The sequence below is a fragment of the Oncorhynchus masou genome, chromosome 23 (assembly GCF_036934945.1).
Source record: "Oncorhynchus masou masou isolate Uvic2021 chromosome 23, UVic_Omas_1.1, whole genome shotgun sequence".
Lineage (NCBI taxonomy): Eukaryota > Metazoa > Chordata > Actinopteri > Salmoniformes > Salmonidae > Oncorhynchus > Oncorhynchus masou.
The window spans coordinates 43,037,126-43,058,540 of record NC_088234.1 but is presented as its reverse complement, the minus strand read 5'-3'; the positions used below and the strand labels follow the sequence as shown (position 1 = coordinate 43,058,540).

The window sequence follows — 21,415 nt, the reverse complement described above, 5'->3', positions numbered from 1 at the left end:
GAAAAGCCGATACCGATTAATCGGCCCATTAAAAAAAAACGTATTTGTAATAATGACAATTACAACAATACTGAATGAACACTTATTTTAACTTAATATAATACATCAATAAAATCAATTTAGCCTCAAGTAAATAATGAAACATGTTCAATTTGGTTTAAATAATGCAAAAACAAAGTGTTGGAGAAGAAAGTAAAACTGCAATATGTGCTATGTAAGAAAGCTAACGTTTCAGTTCCTTGCTCAGAACATGAGAACATATGAACGCTGGTGGTTCCTTTTAACATGAGTCTTCAATATTCCCAGGTAAGAAGTTTTAGGTTGTAGTTATTATAGGGATTATAGGACTATTTCCCTCTATACCATTTGTATTTCATTAACCTTTGACTATTGGATGTTCTTATAGGCACTTTAGTATTGCCAGTATAACAGTATAGCTTCCGTCCCTCTCCTCGCTCCTCCCTGGGCTCGAACCAGCCACACAAACACAACAGCCACCATCGAAGCAGTGTTACCCATGCAGAGCAAGGAGAACAACTACTAGAAGGCTCAGAGCGAGTGACATTTGAAACGCTATTAGCGTGCACTAACTAGCTAGCCATTTCACTTTGGTTACACCAGTCTCATCTCGGGAGTTGATAGGCTTGAAGTCATAAACAGGGCAATGCTTGACACACAATGAAGAGCTGCTGGCAAAATGCACGAAAGTGCTGTTTGAATGAATGTTTACGAGCCTGCTTCTGCCTACCACCGTTCAGTCAGATACTTGTATGCTCAGTCAGATTATATGCAACGCTAGATAATATCTAGTAATATCATCAACCATGTTTAGTTAACTAGTGATTATGATTGATTGTTTTTTATAAGATAAGTTTAATGCTAGTGTCACGGCTTTCGTTGTGAGAAGGAGGAGCAGACCAAAATGCAGTGTGGTTGTTATTCATTTTATTTTAATAAAGAACTATACACGATTAAACTAACAAAATAACAAACGTGCGAAAACCGAAAACAGCCCTATCTGGTGCAAAACACAGAGACAGGAACAATCACCCACAAACACACAGTGAAACCCAGGCTACCTAAATATGGTTCCCAATCAGAGACAATGACTAACACCTGCCTCTGATTGAGAACCATATCAGGACATCCAACATAGAATGCCCACTCAGATCACACCCTGACCAACCAAAAAATACAAACATACCCCCCCCCCCCCCCAAGGTGCGGACTCTGGCCGCAAAACCTGAACCTATCGGAGAGGGTCTGGGTGGGCATCCGTCCGTTGAGTTGTACCTCCAGCCGTTTTGCCCTCAGAAAAGCCTCAATTCATTGGGACATGGACTCTACATGTTGTCGAACGCATTCATTCCACAGGGATGCTGGCCCATGTTCACTCCAATGCTTCCCACAGTTGATATCAGGCCTCAGGATAAGACCCAGATGCAGACAGTTCGAAGAAACAAACGTTGATTACAAAAACAGGGGGCATGCAGAGTAGTCCAGAGCAGAGTCCGAAAGGTACAGAACGGCAGGCAGAATGGTCAAAACTGGAAAAACTAGAAGACAGGGACTAGACACGAAAACAGGAGTACAGGAAAAATGCTGGTAGGCTTGACAAGACAAGAAGAACTGGCAACGGACAAACAGAAAACACAGTATAAATGCACAGGGGATAACGGCCAACACCTGGAGGGAGTGGAGACAAGCACAAGATAGGTGAAACAGATCAGGGTGTGACGGTTGAGTCATGTTGGCTGGATGTACTTTGGATGGTGGACCATTCTTGAAACACACGGGAAACTTGAGCGTGGAAAAACCCAGCAGCGTTGCAGTTCTTGACACAAACTGGTGAGCCTGGCACCTACTGCCATACCCTGTTCAAAGGCCCTTACTGTAAATATTGTGTCTTGCCCTGAATAGCACACATACACAATCCATGTCTCAATTGTCTCAAGGCCTAAAAGTCCTTCTTTAACCTGTCTCCTCCCCTTCATTTCCACTGACTGAAGTGGATTTAACAAGTGACATCAATAAGGAATCATAGCTTTCACCATTGATTCACCTGGTCAGTCTATGTCATGTTTTGTACACTCAGTGTATATGCTGCTGCTTCCTCAATGGACTCACCCCTGATGTGAGCTCCTATAGATGCCAAGCTCACCCACACTGGGGTGTGTGTGTGTGTGTGTGTGTGTGTGCATTAGAGAGAGTGTGTGTGTGTGTGCATTAGAGAGAGTGTGTGACTGTGGGTGTGTGTGTGCGCATTAGAGAGAGTGTGTGCATGTGTGTGTGTAGGTATGGGTCATTCGAGGTGGCCCAGTTTCATAATGAAGGGCCCTGTCACAAACATGGCTTTTCCTTTCCAGGGCTGGAGTGAAGCCTGGCTGTTATACACATTCCTGGAAGGAATCAATACTTATCAATAATCATCAATACTTTGCTCACGGAATCCTGTAAACGATTTTTGACATGGTCAGGTAGAACAAGTCTCGGGTGTTATGAGTGAATGTGAATTATGTGCTCCTCCTGCCTTGCCGATTTTTTTTTTAAAGTCACTCTTAAAGTCATTCTTATTTAAAGACTGTCCTGAATGCATTTGAGTTCATCTAGATTCATGACGTGTCTCTGCATTGTTAGAATATGACTTGTTGTTAGAATACGTCAGTCTGAGAGTTGTGTAGGGAATTTGATTACGACAAGCTAAAGCACACTTTAAAAAAGTCGCTTACTAGAGTCTTTTGAAGCTAGTTAAAATCCCTTTTAACTTACAAACAGTCCAGTCTTCTCAGATAGTGTCAAACGCTACTGCCATTACAAGTCACTGTCTTTCTGTATGCATTCATCAAGTTTTTTTGTGAACCTCTGAAACTGTGGCAGTGTTGAAAAGTCTACAAATGGACTTTAAATTCAACACAGCAACAAATGCTCTTTGGACTTCAACCTTGCTTGAACAGATAATTAACTCTAGTGACTGAAAATGAGTTGCTGTTGACTGTGAGCACAATTAGGGCACATACATCCCTGCTAGCGTATGGAGATGAATGTACTGTATCTGGCCTAATCTGCTTTCCTTCAATGGTCATTACATTGCTAACTAAGCTCCAGGACTTCATCAATTTGCGAGCATATTTAGATTCCAGATTGTTTTGCACAAACGGACAGCACAACCACGGGGGGAAGGTGCTTGAATGTATTCTACAGTGTTCTTCTCCCCTCAATCCCTGGTGAAATAATCATCTCCCTAGAACACTACATGCCTTTATGGAGAACAATCATTGGAAGTGCATATGGAAGCTGATCTGAGCTCAGATGAGCTCAGGAGATGAGCAGAGTCAAGCGTGTAGAGGAAGATGGGGAAGATTGCTGATGATGGAATGTTTCAAGTTTTCTGACCCAGTTGCGATCGAAGTAAACCAATTATGAAAAATGAGTTTTGTTCTTTTCTCCCTTTTCATTCCAAATTGTTTGCAGGCCTATTAATCTGGTGCTTCTCTTGCCACAGCTTATGTTATTCAGAAAGTACCGTTGAGCTCAACGGGCTAAGCACAGAGATAGGATAGTCAGGCTGAATAGCAGGAACCATTTGATATCCACTGAGGATAAATGCACTGAGGGGAAGGACACTAAATTATTGAATATGTTCTTTTGCCGTTCTTTTCTTCTCCTCAGGATGTTAGAGAACTCGCTGCTCAGCGCTGAAGTGAAAGAGGGAGAGATTCTGCCTCCCACTATTCAGAAGCTGATGAAAGGATACAACAAGTACCTCAGGCCTTTTTTTGACAGTAAGGGAAATTGCACACATCCCTGGAAAATGAGATGAGGCTCAAAGGAGCTGTTTGTGTGTATGTGTGTGTGTGTGTGTGTGTGTGTGTCTGCTTGTGTGCATCAGTGTGCATTTGTGCACGTGTTTTTTTTTGTTGTCTGTGTGATTGTGTGGCTTACCATATTCCCATATTCATTTCAATATTACCATATTTTGGCTAAGCACAAATCTCCCCGAGCTTTTACCTAGCAGATGGAAGCGATCTCATTCCCAATGAATAGCCCAGTATGTGAATGACGAACATTCGCTTTGACTAAATACTAATAAATACATGATACAAAACACATTAACACAGATGGTGATTTGATTCATGGGGCTAGGCTATTAATATCAAGAGTAAGCACCTGACAAAGTATGTTATTTGTCTGAGCAGACACAATTCCCATGCGTACTCAGTGAGTCTACCTAATATGGAATCCGTACATACAGTGTAACCCCGAGACAGTGACATAAAGGTATTGTGACCTTTGATCCTCCTCACAGTGTTGTAGTTCTCGCAAATCCCTTGCAAGTGTCATTGTTGCTGCTTCAGAGAATCCCTCTAAATGTGCCTAACGTTTGATTCGTGATCGCTGAGACTGAACCGAATCAGAGCAAATGTAATTAGCAGAGATGAGTGCACTCCTGATTGCCATGAACCCCACACAAGAGGTCAGCTTCCTGGAAAGGATGGAAATGCACACACATAAATACAAACACACGTACACATTCTCTCTCTCTCTCTCTCTCTCTCTCTCTCTACAGAGTCCTCAGTGTAGGTGAGCTTGGTATGCACGCAAGTATTTATTTATTTGGATTCCAATTAGCTGTTACAATCACACCCACTTCTCTTCCTGTGGTCCAGACTTACCCCCATGCGTGCATACATACATACATACATACAGGGTTACACATGCACAAAAGTTAGGCGACCGTGTTTTTTGGCAAGCAAAAGCAGAAATACTACAGTGTTATACAGTACAAGAATGAGAGTGGTTAAGTGAAAGAAAGGGAGGGAACGAGAGAGGGGGAAAAGAGGAGCATTCTTATATGTGTGGGGCTGCATGCGACACTTGCTGTTGCCACTGATGTGAAGTATTCAGCAATACGTTTCTTAAATGTGCTTCTTTTTTTTTTGTCTTGAGGCATTTTGAATAACACTACTTTCGTTTTACTTTTATGATTCCTCACGGTGTTCTGAATCCACTCTTTCTCTTTCATGTCTCCTTCAGTTTCCCTTGTTCTTTCTCTCTCTCTTTCTGCCCCTCCCTCTCTGTGTTGAGTACAACACTATTGACACGGAAAGTAAAGCAAGGACATCTCTCTCTATCTGTTATTCTCCTCTATCTCTCATCTCTGTAGATGGGCCAGTGACTGTGGGCATGAGTTTGGACATTGCCAGCATTGACACCATATCAGAGATCAACATGGTGAGACAACTTCCTGTGTCATATGACACATTGGACATTGTGATAATAAAATACATATTACATTCCAGTATGTTTATTATGTTACATAATCCGTGTTTAGACTTGAAGTTGTAATGTTATTGCAGTACAACTGCAATATGGTGACCTTTGGAAATTGAACTTTAGGACTACACGGCCACTATCTTCCTGCGTCAGCGCTGGACAGACGAGCGCCTGGTGTTTGAGGGTAACAAGAGCCTGAGTCTGGACGGCAGGCTGGTGGAGCTGCTCTGGGTACCAGACACCTTCATCGTAGATTCCAAAAAGTCCTTCCTCCATGACATCACTGTGGAGAACAGGCTGATCAGGATCTTCCCCAATGGAACGGTGCTCTACGCCCTGAGGTGGGAGAAACACACATGCACACACATGCACGCACGTATGCATGCAAGTGTGCGCACAGGATGCACACACACACACACACACACACACACACACACACACACACACACACACACACACACACACACACACACACACACACACACACACACACACACACACACACACACACACACACACAGATGGATCCAACGAGGCAAATCCTTGAACTATTGGAATTAGATAAGTCCCTTTTTCATTATTCTATTTTTTTTTACCAGGCAGGTCAATTAAGAACAATGATTTGTTTACACTGGGTTACGTTCAGTACGACAGAGCGGTATACAACGTTGAATTCAATGGAAACGGCACTGTACTGAACAATCAGTTGAAAAACGGTGTGATTATGGTGGCCCAGATGGCAGATACATTCAGCAGTTTTGTTATTTCAGATGGTCAAACCCATATTGATCAGGCCACACCTCACCGTACCAACCAAGCAGGAGCAAATGTACAGTGCCTTGCGAAAGTATTCGGCCCCCTTGAACTTTGCGACCTTTTGCCACATTTCAGGCTTCAAACATAAAGATATAAAACTGTATTTTTTTGTGAAGAATCAACGACAAGTGGGACACAATCATGAAGTGGAACGACATTTATTGGATATTTCATACTTTTTTAACAAATCAAAAACTGAAACATTGGGCGTGCAAAATTATTCAGCCCCTTTACTTTCAGTGCAGCAAACTCTCTCCAGAAGTTCAGTGAGGATCTCTGAATGATCCAATGTTGACCTAAATGACTAATGATGATAAATACAATCCACCTGTGTGTAATCAAGTCTCCGTATAAATGCACCTGCACTGTGATAGTCTCAGAGGTCCGTTAAAAGCGCAGAGAGCATCATGAAGAACAAGGAACACATCAGGCAGGTCCGAGATACTGTTGTGAAGAAGTTTAAAGCTGGATTTGGATACAAAAAAGATTTCCCAAGCTTTAAACATCCCACTGTGCAAGCGATAATATTGAAATGGAAGGGGTATCAGACCACTGCAAATCTACCAAGACCTGGCCATTCCCTCTAAACTTTCAGCTCATATAAGGAGAAGACTGATCAGAGATGCAGCCAAGAGGCCCATGATCACTCTGGATGAACTGCAGAGATCTGCAGAGATCTACAGCTGAGGTGGGAGACTCTGTCCATAGGACAACAATCAGTCGTATATTGCACAAATCTGGCCTTTATGGAAGAGTGGCAAGAAGAAAGCCATTTCTTAAAGATATCCATAAAAAGTGTCGTTTAAAGTTTGCCACAAGCCACCTGGGAGACACACCAAACATGTGGAAGAAGGTGCTCTGGTCAGATGAAACCAAAATTGAACTTTTTGGCAACAATGCAAAACGTTATGTTTGGCGTAAAAGCAACACAGCTCATCACCCTGAACACACCATACCCACTGTCAAACATGATGGTGGCAGCATCATGGTTTGGGCCTGCTTTTCATCAGCAGGGACAGGGAAGATGGTTAAAATTGATGGGAAGATGGATGGAGCCAAATACAGGACAATTCTGGAAGAAAACCTGATGGAGTCTGCAAAAGACCTGAGACTGGGACGGAGATTTGTCTTCCAACAAGACAATGATCCAAAACATAAAGCAAAATCTACAATGGAATGGTTCAAAAATAAACATATCCAGGTGTTAGAATAGCCAAGTCAAAGTCCAGACCTGAATCCAATCGAGAATCTGTAGAAAGAACTGAAAACTGCTGTTCACAAATGCTCTCCATCCAACCTCACTGAGCTCGAGCTGTTTTGCAAGGAGGAATGGGAAAAAATTTCAGTCTCTCGATGTGCAAAACTGATAGAGACATACCCCAAGCGACTTACAGCTGTAATCGCAGCAAAAGGTGGCGCTACAAAGTATTAACTTAAGGGGGCTGAATCATTTTGCACGCCCAATTTTTCATTTTTTGATTTGTTAAAAAAGTTTGAAATATCCAATAAATGTCGTTCCACTTCATGATTGTGTCCCACTTCGGACACCACCGTATGTGATCATATCTCAATGTAATCAAGGCATGAAATTATTGTTATTTTTAAATACAATCTCGTTGGGCTTAGTTGTGGTCAATTTGCAGCCCCCCCCCGACCACCCACTCCGACAAAAAAACAAAAATCTAGTTGCCTACCCCTGGTAGAATCATGAAGGTATTTTCCATATATGGATGCCCACTGCCCGGGGACATCGGTCTGTCAGAGAGGAGCTGTGTGCAGAGGTGGAAGTGCCAGGGAAGACAGATGGCGCGATAAGGTGGGCAGGAGGAGAGCAAGGAAGGAGTGATAGAGAGTGAAAGAGGGTTCTATAGGGAAAGGGTTCAATGAGATATCAGAAAAACGAAGGTTAGGATTGCGGAGAGGCCAGGGACAGAAACAGTTGTAGTAGTACTTTCAGAGGTAGGCCAGAAGGAATACATGGGTAAACACTGAGGTGGTTCTGCAAAGGGGGGGAAGAAACCTTTGAGGTTGACAACTGACCTGCGTTTTGCTTCTCATCTCTCCAGGATAACCACCACTGTGGCCTGCAACATGGACCTGACCAAGTACCCCATGGACAAGCAGACCTGCACTCTGCAACTGGAGAGCTGTAAGATTTCACTTCAGATGAACCTCTACAGCTAAACAGCAACATGTGGCTGTCTAATAATAATAATAATTTATTCATCTTCTAAAGTGCTTTTCATTACAGAGAGAATCTCAAAGCACTTGAAAAAGCAAAAAAATAAAACATCTATATGACAGAGTAGGTCTGGACTACGATTTTCAGCCAAGAGTTGAACGTTTTGAGTGTTTGAAGCCTCCATCAGACGGAACAACAGTCAAGAGGGAACCATATGGCTTGAGCAGAGGGAGTATATGCTCAACACAGTTCCATCTCCATTCAAGGTGTCTCACCGGTGCCTCGCCGTCTGACTCCAACTTCTCTGTAGCTGTTGACTCTCTCTGGTCTTTTAAAACGAGATTACGTTTTTGAGCTCTCCACACACTCAGGATAATGATGAAAGCCAGCTTACGACATGACTTTAGAGGAAATCTCCTGAGCAATTAAATCATCACTGCCAGTGAGGAGAGTGTAGAAACAACAACAAATAGACTGGTGTATTTGAATCAAATCAAAACACACTAGCGAGCTAGTAATGCTACTAATGCTACCAAGCTAGCTAGTTGGCTAGCTAGTGTGTTTTCATTCGGTTCGAATACACCAGCCTATTTTTTGTTGTTTATTGTTTTAAGAAAGCTGATTTTCCATGAATTCACGGGTGTGTGTGTGTGTGTGTGTGTGTGTGTGTGTGTGTGTGTGTGAAAGAGAGAGAGTGAGCAGGGGTGTGTACATGTGTAGGTGTCCTTTCCCCATTTATTGTATTACCCAAAGCTGCCTGTCCCTCATGGAAACTGGGACAGTGTCTGCCCCCGTCGGCCCAGCTTCTTATCCTTAACTGGCCCCAAAACCCTCTTCACGCTAGTCACCAGCCCTCACCAGCCATCCACATATTGGGATCACGCCTGTCTTGTCTCTGATACAGCCTCAGCTCTAGCTGGAGCTCTGTGTTACATAAGCTCAAAACCGCAGGGAGCCAGCAAGGGAGGAACGCAAAGGGTTTAGAGCAGAAGTCTCTCTTTTTCCATTCATTTCTCTCTTCCTCGCTCTCTATCTCTCTCTCTCTCTCTTCATCCTTCTCGTTCTCTCCCACTCTATCTCTCTCTCTCTCCCTCCCTCTTCCTCGCTCGCCTCCACAACCTTTAATGACAGCAAGTCGTGCTAAGCTATAGCCAAATCGCTGCCAAAGCAACACTTCGAACGTCATGTCAACATCAAACTCAACCAGAGGGAGCTCCTGTCCCACTCATCCCACTCAATACATGTCGAGGTAAGTCAAGGATTTTCCCCTTTACATTACTGCCAGGTTAAACGTATACTGTGCATCCCAGACTCCCACAGCCTTGCTTCGCCAGCACACTGAAAAGAGCTAGACTGTGAGGTTTAATTATTTTTAATGTGCTGCCAAAAATTGAACATTGCTCCCCGCTCGTCCTCGCTCCCCAGCCCACAGTTTTCTTCCAACAAGGAAGTTTAAAGAGAAGACGAGCACCGGGTGTTTAGATAGATATGGCGGTGACATATTTTAGTGGCTACTGACAGCAGAAAAGGCCTGGAGTCCGGGAAGACATTCACAGCCAGGTTTGATTGTTGCTTAATGATGAGACCACGCTCACCACAGTGGAGGATACTGTAGCGAGATTTGGTTTTGAAGATTTTAAAAGTCTCTATGCACCCATTTTTAAGATGCACTCATCTCAGTGTCTCAGTGAGCAGGATATTTTAAGAGGCAAAAGCTTTCATCTCTCCAGGCTGCAGTGCAGTACACTTTTCAGGCTTCAGAGCACCTTAAGACAGCCCCTTAATTTCCTAATGTAACCATTCCCGCGCTATTGCACAGGACCACGGCCCCCGGCACACGCTTCATACCCAATTTGCACATTGCCCTGACCCGGCAGTCACAAATATCATGAGTTCCGCAATTCGTTGGTTATAGAGAAAACACAAAAAGATACAACAAGAGATCCTCATCGGCTTCAATGTCTCTTGTTACTTTTCGTCAGGGTGCTCTGCATTACATTTAAACACACTTTCCTCAATAACTTATGACTCCCTGGATTTTCACACATGTTGTGTCTCTCGGGAGATGGTGAGAGGGTAGAGTAAGAGCCATAAGATAATGAGTGTTTAATGTAATGAAGCACACAGGAAATGGGGATTCTGTGTGTCCCAGTTTAATGGAGATTTCTTCTCCTCCAGTCACAGCCGCGTCGTAGGGCATCTTATTCTACGTCTCCCTCTGCAGGTCAATTACTAAACTACGTCTCATAATGAAAACGTGTATTTCGGAGCAGACCTGGGTTCAACTGTTTGCTTTAGCCCATCTGAAGTGCCAGGTGGTTGGGCTTTGAACTTTTGAGACTTTTCTGTTTTGGAGTTGTAGCCATATTGCCAGGAAGAAATGTTGATCCTAAATAGCTTGTGGCTTTATTCCTTATAAATGTATGCCAATTAAAGTAAACAGCTTGTTCTAAAACGTGTCAGCAATAAATACTATTGAAGGGAATTAAGTTGCCCTCCTGAACCTTCTTTCAAGATTTCAGTACACATTGAGTAAGCACTTTACAACAAATGTTTATCTAAATCCTATGTAGGATGGACTGTAGGATTATGCAGTGGTGCAAAGTACTCAAGTAAAAATAATTCAAAGTACTACTTAAGTAGTTTTTGGGGGTATCTGTACATTACTACTTGTCCTTTTGACAACTTTTTACTTTACTTCATGACATTCCTAAAGAACATAACGTCTTTTTTACTCCATACATTTTCCCCGACACCCAAAAGTACTCATTACATTTGGACAGGAAAATTGAAAACACTTATCAAGAGAACTTCCCTACTGCCTCTGATCTGGCGGACTCACTAGACACAAATGCTTTGTTTGTAAATCATGTCTGAGTGTTGGAGTGAGCCCCTGGCTTCAATCAATAAAAAGAAAATCAGATTTGCTTAATATAAGGAATTTTAATTGGTTTAGACTTTTACTCTTGATACTATATGGGCAGATGGTTTGAGTCTTGATATTTATTAAACAATCCAAAAGGGGTAGGCAAGGGAATGGTCGTGGACAGGCAAAAGGTCCAAACCAGTTGAGAGTCCAGGAGGTACAGAGTGGAAGGCAGGCCTCGAGGTCAGGGCAGGCCGAATGGTCAGGCAGGCGTGTACGGAGTCCAGAAAACAGGCAAGGGTCAAAAACCCGGGAGGACTAGCAAAAGAGAATAGAAGCAGGAGTACGGGAAAAAACACTGGTTGACTTGAAAGGCATACAAGACAAACTGGCACAGAGAGACAGGAAACACAGGGATATATACACTAGGGAAATAAGCGACACCTGGAGGGGGGTGGAGACAAGACAAGACAGGTGAAACAGATCAGGGCATGACAGATACTTAAGTACATTTTAGACTTTTACTCAAGTAGTATTTTACTGGGTAACTTTTACTCGAGTCATTTTCTATGAAGGTATCTTTACTTTTACTCAAGTATGACAATTGAGTACTTTTTCCACCACTGGAATTATGTAAGGTCCTGATATATATAAGACGTGAAATATGTATGAATCACCCGCTGGGGTGTTCGGCAGGAAGGAAACTTAAAGCAGTGATGTCCTCATTGCCGCTCTTTCCTTCTGGCCTTCTTTTGCCCTGCATTTGCATTAGCATTTCCTATTCAGTCTTACTGTCACAGTTCTTCACAATGAGCAATGGAGGGCTGTTGCTCTATGTTACTTATTTAATAAAGCATATTTAATAAAAAGTAGTTTGAATAAAACATTAACATTGTGAAGCTTGCTTGTGGCTGTCGCACACTTACAGCTCAGTGACCAGCTAACCTTTATTAATTATTTTATGGAGGGTAGTTTGTATTTTAGATGCATAAGTTATACATTGGTATGTGTGATCAAGTGCTATTTCAAAACATATAGCCACTTAGTGCAATAGACCCCCATTACCTATCTTGCTATCTTTGACCTGACATCATCTTTCTTCTCTTCTTTGCTCTCTCTCTCTCCTTCTCTCTCCCTCTCTCTATATACAGGGGGCTACAACATCAATGATGTGATGTTCTACTGGACCAGAGGGAATGAGTCGGTCAGTGGTTTGGATACGTTGCGTCTGGCTCAGTACACAGTAGAGGACCACTACACATCCGCGTCTGAGGCCATCTATGAAACAGGTTCAACTTTCACGTCCAACCTTTCACATTATCCTTTCACACATATACTACCGTTTGGCTACTGTTTAGTTTTAGTCTTTTGTGACAGATGAAACATTAGCGTGCGTGACACATTTACTTAGGGGTACCTAAAATTATATTTATCAGCATGAAGCTTTTGTCAATTATGGGCATGACAAGCAACTCAGCATAAATTATAATCAACCTATAAATGTTAGCCACGTTCATCTTTTAAAATCGATGGTTGGTATTAAATTGAAACCTTCAGGAAACTTTTGGGTTCTACTTGCACACTTGTTCTCATGTCTCTGTGCTGTCATCTCGCTCTGTTTATCTCTCTCACAGGCCACTACCCCAAGCTGATCTTCCACTTTGAGCTGAAGAGAAGCATCCTGTACTTCATCCTGGAGACGTACGTTCCCTCCAGCCTGCTGGTGGTCCTCTCCTGGGTGTCTTTCTGGATCAGCCAGTCTTCCGTCCCCGCAAGGATCTGTATCGGTAAACCACTGCCCCTCAAACCAGGGAGCACACCCACAAAGCATACGCCTTACCTTAAGAATTCGGAGTTAATGCCTTAACTTCAACATGGAACGATACAGAGAATTAACCAAACACTTGAAACAATTTCTAAATTTTGGCATTTCAGAAACATGGAGGAATGTCTAATTCTGATGGGAGACTGTAAGAGCGTGTTGTTTTGAACCTAAAATACACTACAAGTTTAAAAAATTCGTTTACATCCCTGTTAGTGAGCATTTTTTCCAACGCCACAGATGTTTTGAGGGAGCATGCAATTAGCTTGCTGACTGCAGCAATGTCCACCATAGCTGTTGCCAGATAATTGAATGTTAATTTCTCTACCATAAGCCACCTCCAAGTTTGTTTTAGAGAATTTGGCAGTATGTCCAACCTCCCTCACAACCGCAGACCACATGTAACCACAGCAGCCCAGGACCCGCCACGCCAGCCCAGGACCCGCCACGCCAGCCCAGGACCCACACATCTGGCTTCTTCGCCTGCAGGATCGTCTGAGCACAGCCACCCGGACAGCTGATGAAACTATGGGTTTGCACAACCGAGAAAGTTCTGCACAAACTGTTAGAAACCATCTCAGGGAAGCTCATCTACGCGCTCGTCGTCCTCACCAGGGTTTTGACCTGACTGCAGTTCGGCATCATAACCAGCTTCAGTGAGCAAATCTCACCTTCGATGGCCCCACTGGCACGCTAGAGAAGTGTGCTCTTCACGGATGAATCTGTTTCATATGTACCGGGCAGATGGTAGACAGCGTGTACGGCATTGTGTGGGCGAGCGGTTTGCAGATGTCAACGTTGTGAACAGAGTGCCCCATGGTGGCAGTGGGGTTATAGTAGGGGCAAACATAAGCTACGGACAACGAACACAATTGCGTTTTATCGATGGAAATTTGAATGCACAGAGATACCGTTACGAGATCCTGAGGCCCATTGTCGTGCCATTCATCCACCGCCATCACAGCATGATAATGCAACGGCCCCATGTTGCACGGAGCTGTGCACAATACCTGGAAGCTGAAAATGTCCCAGTTCTTCCATGGCCTGCATACTCACCAGACATGTCCCCCATTGAGCTTTTTTGGGATGCTCTGGATCAACTTGTACGACAGCGCGTTCCAGTTCCCGCCAATATCCAGCAACTTAGCACAGCCATTGAAGTGGAGTGGGACAGCATTCCATAGTCCACAATCAAAAGCAAAATCAACTAAATGTGAATGATATTTGTGAGGAAAATTATGGTCACACCAGATGATGAGTCATTTTCTGATCCATGCCCCTACTTCTTTTTAAGGTACCGTATCTGTGACCAACAGATGCATATCTGTATTCCCAGTCATGTGAAACCCATAGATTAGAGCCAAATTAATTTATTTCAATTGACTGATTTTCCTTACAAACTGTAATTCAGGAAAATCTTTGAAATTGCTGCATGTTGCGTTTATATTTTTGTTCAATGTATTGATGTCAGGTAAGTCAACTCAAGCTGAATTCTACATGTGTGGAGTGGCTAGAGATGTAGTCCATCATTCATCCCTAGGGGTTGTGTTGTTATATATGAATGGAAATGAAAACTCCAGGACACTGGACATCTTGATGATTTCAAACATTTAATGAATCATCCAGCCATTGTGTTGTGTATTGTGACAGGAGTGACCACGGTTCTGACCATGACCACGTTGATGATGGGTGCCAGGACGTCCCTGCCCAACGCCAACTGTTTCATCAAAGCCATCGACGTGTACCTGGGCATCTGCTTCAGCTTCATCTTTGGAGCCCTGATCGAGTACGCCGTGGCCCACTTCTGCACCCTTAACCATCCCGACGCCAACATTGTCATGGTGAGGCCTTCAGCGTTGTTAACGTCAGTCGTGCGGTTATTGTTGTCGTTTTCATCATCATTAAGCATTGCCATAATTTACATGACCTTGATCATTGTCATCATCAGCGTTATTACTGTGGTCATCGTTGTTGTCATCCTCATCATTATCAGAGTCATCATCTTCATCACCTTTGCCATGTTTCGTCTGCTCGTACTGTATGGATGTAAGAATCCCCGCCGTTTTGGGGGTTTATTTCAGATGAGAGCATCAGTTGATTGGGGTGACTCTACAATCCTCTTCTCACTGTCACTCTCGCTCTCTCTCCCTCCCCTCCTCCAGTACGGTCACCAGATGGGAGGCTTTGACGAGGAGATGAACGGCATGGTCACCACCATCGCCGCTGAAAACAACAGGGCCAAGAGGCGTAAGGAGAAAGCTGCTGCAGATGAGGCGGCCTTAGCGCACACAGCTGAGCTGGAACTTTACCCCTCCAGCCCCACTGGCAGTGAGCCCAAGCCTGAGGCCCCTGAGGAGCCCCCCAACCGCTGCCTCATTGTCCTGGTCCTCCTCCGCAAGGTCCTGCGCAGATCCGCAAACTGTTGCCATGTGGAGAATCCCCACTTAATAGACAATTACTCCAGGATGACCTTCCCCCTGTCCTTTGTATTCGTCAACCTCCTCTATTGGACATACTACCTGTACTTGTAATCACAGGGGTGTGGGAGTGTGTTTGGGTATGTTTCTGTCTGTGATTCATTCATGTGTTTTTTTTTCTCAAACAATGCACATTTTTACATTCATGTCATGAGTGAGGCATAGTGTACAGTCAACATCCTTAGGAGAATAAAATGTCCGTGCCACATTTATTATACCTTATTTAGCTCATTGCTGCTTTCATAATTGATTGATTTCCATGTTGTTATTTTATTCTCGCCTGTTGTTGGTCATAGACGAGGATCTTAATATGAGCCAGTTTTCTACAGCAGGAAAATGATCCTGCAGCAACATGAAATGTGAATTATTATATGGACTATAATTAATGAGTTTTCTTGTCGGGGTTGATACATTTTTCATTGCGGCAAATCAAGTGTGAAATTTTAAAGTACAAATGTCAAACTTTAGAAGCCTTTTTAAACCTTGAATACTCTCTCTCTCTCTTTGTCTCTCAAAACAATTTCAATTTAAGTTGCTTTACTGGCATGAGAAACATTATGTTTACATTGCCAAAGAAAGTCAAATGGATAATAAACAAAAGTGAAATAAACATAAAAAAATGACCAGTAAACATTACACTCACAAAAGTTCCAAAAGAATAGAGACATTTCACTCTCTCTTTTTCTCTCTCTCTCATCCTCCCCGCTACCATTTACTCTCTCACTTTATTACCATTATATATCCAGTAGCATTGGCTCTTTCCACCACATTATGGAAATTGACTCTCAAAGGCACATATAAACCATGTTATTTAATTTGTCATCATACTATTCTGTTTCCAGTATGTTTTACAAGGGACACAACTGCCAGCACCTTAACTGGAATAATGCAGGAATTATGTGGGAATAATGCAATAGAATGGTGTGGATATACAGCACCTAGTGGACGCACGAGTAACAGTGATATATGCAGTATTGTTTCATTGGAGCTGGTAGATAATATTTTCCGCTGTGCTTTGTGATACATGCCGTCTTAATCGTAACGCTAGCACCTTGTATTAGATGTTTTAGGACATTTTAAATAGAGGTGAAACCACTACTGTATTTTAACAGGAAGTCATCATCAATCATCGGTTCATCATCCAGGGGGCTTTGCATGTTGAACTAACATGGAAAGCTTCCTCCCTCAATCTTTTGTCAATGACCTGTTGTGTATTGTGAGTGATGATGAATGTCATATATATTGTCATATATAATGTTTTCACATATAAGTAATAACCAAAGGACCAAAGAATTCAATTTGATTTGTAATCCTTCATGGTTCCCTTTAGACTTTGTTGCGTACATCCTTAGTTCCCATTGCTGCGTGGAAAATCCTCCATCGAAGGTAATAGCATGCTATATCAGCATGCAAAAGGAACACAGCAACATTCCATAGTCCTGTGCAGACAGACACAGTCTCACAATCTATGCATGTTTGTTTATATCCTAAATATTAAGTGCATTTTTCTGTTACAATGCTTTCACCCATTTCCGTAAAGCCATTGACAAGCAGGTTGTCCAGAGCATAGAATAACAACATAATGATTTGTTTCATGATTATGATATCGATCATAGTAATGCATTCTCGTAATTAATGTGCACAATGGAAGTTTATATTTGAAATAATTCACCATAATGCAACATTAACATTTGTGTTAATCTCAATTTTGACATAAGGGTTTTCTTCTAGCCTTATCCTTTTCTAAAATGCAATCCAATGAATTTGCTCTGCCAAGCATGGTCTTGTTCAGTGCAATAGAATTAAATATCAAATACAGTATCTTTGATAATGAGCTAACGAAACTACTGATGAAAATAGAAAAATAGAAAGAAAAAAAATGGTTTTGTTTTGCACGGTTACCAATGATGACTTTATTTTGCTTTCTGTTTCTTTGGGGAAGATAAGTATTGATTGTAATGCGATACAAATGGAGGCTATCTAAAAATCTAATATTATAGAGAACTGCCCTCAATTATACTATCAATGGGGACCAAACTTAGATGTTACTTACATTGAATGTACACTTATATTGAACTTACTACAGTTTTGATACAAAATGCTTCCCTATGTTGCTAGAGCAACTTTATAAGAACAGTTTGATCTTCTCTTAGAATCTGGTCTATGGTAAAGAAGAAAAATGTGCACTGAACTAATATATATATGTAGATCAGTGCTAAATCATACAGTATATGTAACATGGTCATTGTCTTGGGTCACCTGAATTCTCTTACGCTACTGTAGCCTGTGCCAAAACGGAGCAAAAATAATCCACTAAATCAAACCACTAAGGAAATATTCCCTTTGTTTCACAAGAATCCCACAAATCCCCATTTCCAATTTCCCTTTACTGTGGATTCGCAACAAATGTGTTTGCTATTTAATAATGTTGTCAGGTGAGCCCCTCTTTTTAGACTCCAGACTCAATCTCTCCTCTCCCAAGACGTGACTGCATAATTAGTGATCTGTTTTTCGTCAGTGAATGGACACAGTATTGGAATATCCACAATGGCAGGACACATGATACACAGGACACAAGTCCAGGTACTTCAAGGCCAAGCAACCAACCTGACCAATGAGAGTGTACTATACGACATTCCCTCCCCTACCCACTTGCCTCTGACAGACTGATTGGCCAACGTTGGAGAAGCCTATTTTCCTAAAATTTTCAAGGTGATGTTGTGTTATTGACATCAACGTTCTAGGGACATCTTCCTGTAAAATGTGTTCATACTGTAACATTTGAATGTAGACGTTTTGTTTGCTGAAATTGTTGTAAATAGATAGTTATACTTTGCATGTTTATTTGATGTTTCAATATTGACTAATGTAATAAAATAAACTGCCTAAAATTGTGCAAGAGTGTTTAATCAAAATATTTCCGGGAAGTACTGTATTGGGAGCATATAGCTCTAGTTAGCATGTTAATGAGTTTTCTCCAGAAAGTAAATTTTTAAGAGCACTGGAGGATTTTCCTCTCAGTGTTTAGAAGTCAAAGCTGTTTGGGCAGACTGACATGGGGAATAAATACAAAGTGAATAACGATAGAATTAGGATTAGGGTGGAATCACAATAACGAGTAAAAAATAAATTGGCTATTGTCACGGTCGTCCTCTTCTTCATCTGAAGAGGAGAGGCGAGAAGGATCGGAGGACCAAAATGCGGTGTGATATGTGTTCATGTTGAATGTTTAATAAAAGAAAGAACTGAACACAGAAACACTATACAAAAACAGTACACAAAATAACAACCGTGAAGCTAATGCGAGTTGCGCTGAAACAAGCCATCAACATAGACAATCACCCACAAACAAACAGTGCAACCCAGGCTACCTAAGTATGATTCTCAATCAGAGACAACTAATGACACCTGCCTCTGATTGAGAACCATACTAGGCCGAATCATAGAAATCCCAAATCATAGAAAATCAAACATAGACTGCCCACCCAACTCACGCCCTGACCATACTGAATAAATACAAAACAAAGGAAATAAAGGTCAGAACGTGACAGTACCCTCCCCCAAAGGTGCGGACTCCGGCTGCAAAACCTTAACCTATAGGGGAGGGTCTGGGTGGGTGTCTGTCCGCGGTGGCGGCTCTGGCGCGGGACGCGGACCCCACTTCACCATTGTCTTAGTCCGCCTCATTGTCCGCCTCCGTGGCTTCCTAACCATGGCAACTCTTCTAAATGGACAGAGGGGCAGCTCGGGGCAGAAGCTCGGGACAGAGGGGCGGAAGCTCGGGACAGAGGGGCGGAGGCTCGGGACAGAGGGGCAGGGGCTCGGAAAAGAGGGGCAGGGGCTCTGGCGCCTCTGGGCTGAGGGGCTCCGGCAGCAGCGCCGGACAGGCGGGGGGCTCCAGCAGCAGCGCCGGACAGGCGGGAGACTCCGGCAGCAGCGCCGGAAAGGCGAGAGACTCCGGCAGCAGCGCCGGACAGGCTGGAGACTGCGGCAGCAGCGCCGGACAGACAGGACCACCTGCAGGGAGAAGACAGAGAGACAGCCTGGTGCGTGGGGCTGCCACAGGAACCATCAGGCTGGGGAGACCTTCAGGAGGCTTGGTATTAGGAGGAGGCACCTGAAGTACCGGGCTGTGGGGGAGCACTGGAGCTCTGTTGCGCAACCTTGGCACCACTTCCCCAGGCTGGACAACTACTCTAGCCCGGACCCTCCAGAGTGCAGGCACAGGTTGAACCGGGCTGTGGGTAAGCACGGGAGATCTAGTGCTTACTACACGCACCTCTCCCTTAGGCTCCACTCCCACATTTGCCCGGCACGAGCGGAGCGCAGGCAGAGGATGCACTGCACCCTCCCAGCGCCCCGGAGACACAGTACGCAGAGCCGGCGCAGGATACCCTTGACCAAAACTGCGCACCGGCGACCAGACACGCTGAGCAGGCACCATACGCCCTGGCTCGATGCCCACACTCGCATGGCACTTTCGGGGGGCTGCCCTATAGCGCACCGGGCTATGGGCACGTACTGGCGACACCGTGCGCTTAATCGCATAACACGGTGCCTGACCAGTAATGCGCTGCTTATAATAAGCACGAGGAGTGAGCTCAGGTCTGCTACCTGGCTTAGTACCACACAAACATTTAGGGGGCTGCCTCTCGTACCTGTCGCACTGCCGTGCTGCCTCCTCATATCGTCACCGCTCAGCTTTCGCTGCCTCCAGCTCTGCTTTGGGGCGGCGATATTCCCCAGCCTGTGCCCAGGGTCCCTCTTCGTTCAGTATCTCCTCCCATGTCCAGGAGTCCTGTGATGCTGGCCGCTGTTGTTGCTGCTGCTGCTGCTGTCGTCGCCGTCTTTTACCACGCCGCTTGGTCCTTGGTTGGTGGGTGATTCTGTCTCTGTGTCTGCACCAGATAGGACTGTTTGGGGTTTTCACATTTCTTGTTTTTGTAAGTTTGTTCATGTGAAGTGATTTATTAAAACATGAATCAAAATAACCACGCTGCGCTTTGGTCTGCCTCTCCGTCAATGGAAGAAATCCCTTACAGCTATTGACAGGGAGTACCAGTTCCAAGTGGAAATGCAGGGGTACGAGGTAATTGAGGCAGTTACTGTATGTACAGTACTCATTCAAGGGTTTTTCTTTATTTTTACATGTTTTACACTGTAAAATAATAGTGAAGACATCAAAACTATGAAATAACATATATGGAATCATGTAGTAACCAAAGAAGTCTTAAACAAATCCAAATATATTTTATAGTTTAGATTCTTCAAGGTAGCCAACCTTTGCCTTCATGACAGCTTTTCGCACTCTTGGCAACCAGTTTCATGAGGAATGCCTTTCCAGCTTTGAAATTGTTCCCACATATGCTGAGCACTTGTTGGCTGCTTTTCTTTCACTCTGTGGTCCAACTCTTCCCAAATCATCTCAATTGGATTGAGGTTGGGTGATTGTGGAGAAGGGGCGGGGGAATAAAAAGAGATTGAGATAAAAAACGACAGACAAAGAGAGAGAGAGATTGAAATAGAGACAGAGAGACAGGGAAATACTAGTTGCCCCTGTTGTAAAACCACCATATTGAACTGTTTAGGAAAACAAGTCAATGATGTATAATGCCAATCTACCAATGGACCACATCAGAGACCATAACAAACATAATCACTTCATTGGGGCATCAAGAACTAGATATAAACTCAGCAAAAAAAGAAACGTCCTCTCACTGTCAACTGCGTTTATTTTCAGCAAACGTCACATGTGTAAATATTTGTATGAACATAACAAGATTCAACAACTGAGACATAAACTGAACAGGTTCCACAGACATGTCACTAACAGAAATGGAATAATGTGTCCCTGAACAAAGGGGGGGCTCAAAATCAAAAGTAACAATCAGTATCTGGTGTGACCACCAGCTGCATTAAGTACTGCAGTGCATCTCCTCCTCATGGACTGCACCAGATTTGCTAGTTCTTTCTGTGAA

General features: G+C 43.4%; 1 protein-coding gene across 1 annotated transcript in view; it reads left to right on the top strand.

The window, feature by feature from the left end:
* LOC135510872 (gamma-aminobutyric acid receptor subunit pi-like) overlaps positions 1 to 18,336 on the top strand; it is a 52,692-nt gene extending 34,356 nt beyond the window's left edge. The window contains exons 3-10 of the mRNA XM_064932170.1: positions 3,670 to 3,782; positions 5,165 to 5,232; positions 5,398 to 5,615; positions 8,157 to 8,239; positions 12,290 to 12,427; positions 12,773 to 12,925; positions 14,611 to 14,801; positions 15,123 to 18,336. Of these exons, the coding sequence (XP_064788242.1) occupies positions 3,670 to 3,782; positions 5,165 to 5,232; positions 5,398 to 5,615; positions 8,157 to 8,239; positions 12,290 to 12,427; positions 12,773 to 12,925; positions 14,611 to 14,801; positions 15,123 to 15,491 (1,333 nt within the window). The 3' untranslated portion in view covers positions 15,492 to 18,336. The remainder of the gene's footprint in view (positions 1 to 3,669; positions 3,783 to 5,164; positions 5,233 to 5,397; positions 5,616 to 8,156; positions 8,240 to 12,289; positions 12,428 to 12,772; positions 12,926 to 14,610; positions 14,802 to 15,122) is intronic.
* The last annotated feature ends 3,079 nt before the right edge of the window (positions 18,337 to 21,415 follow it).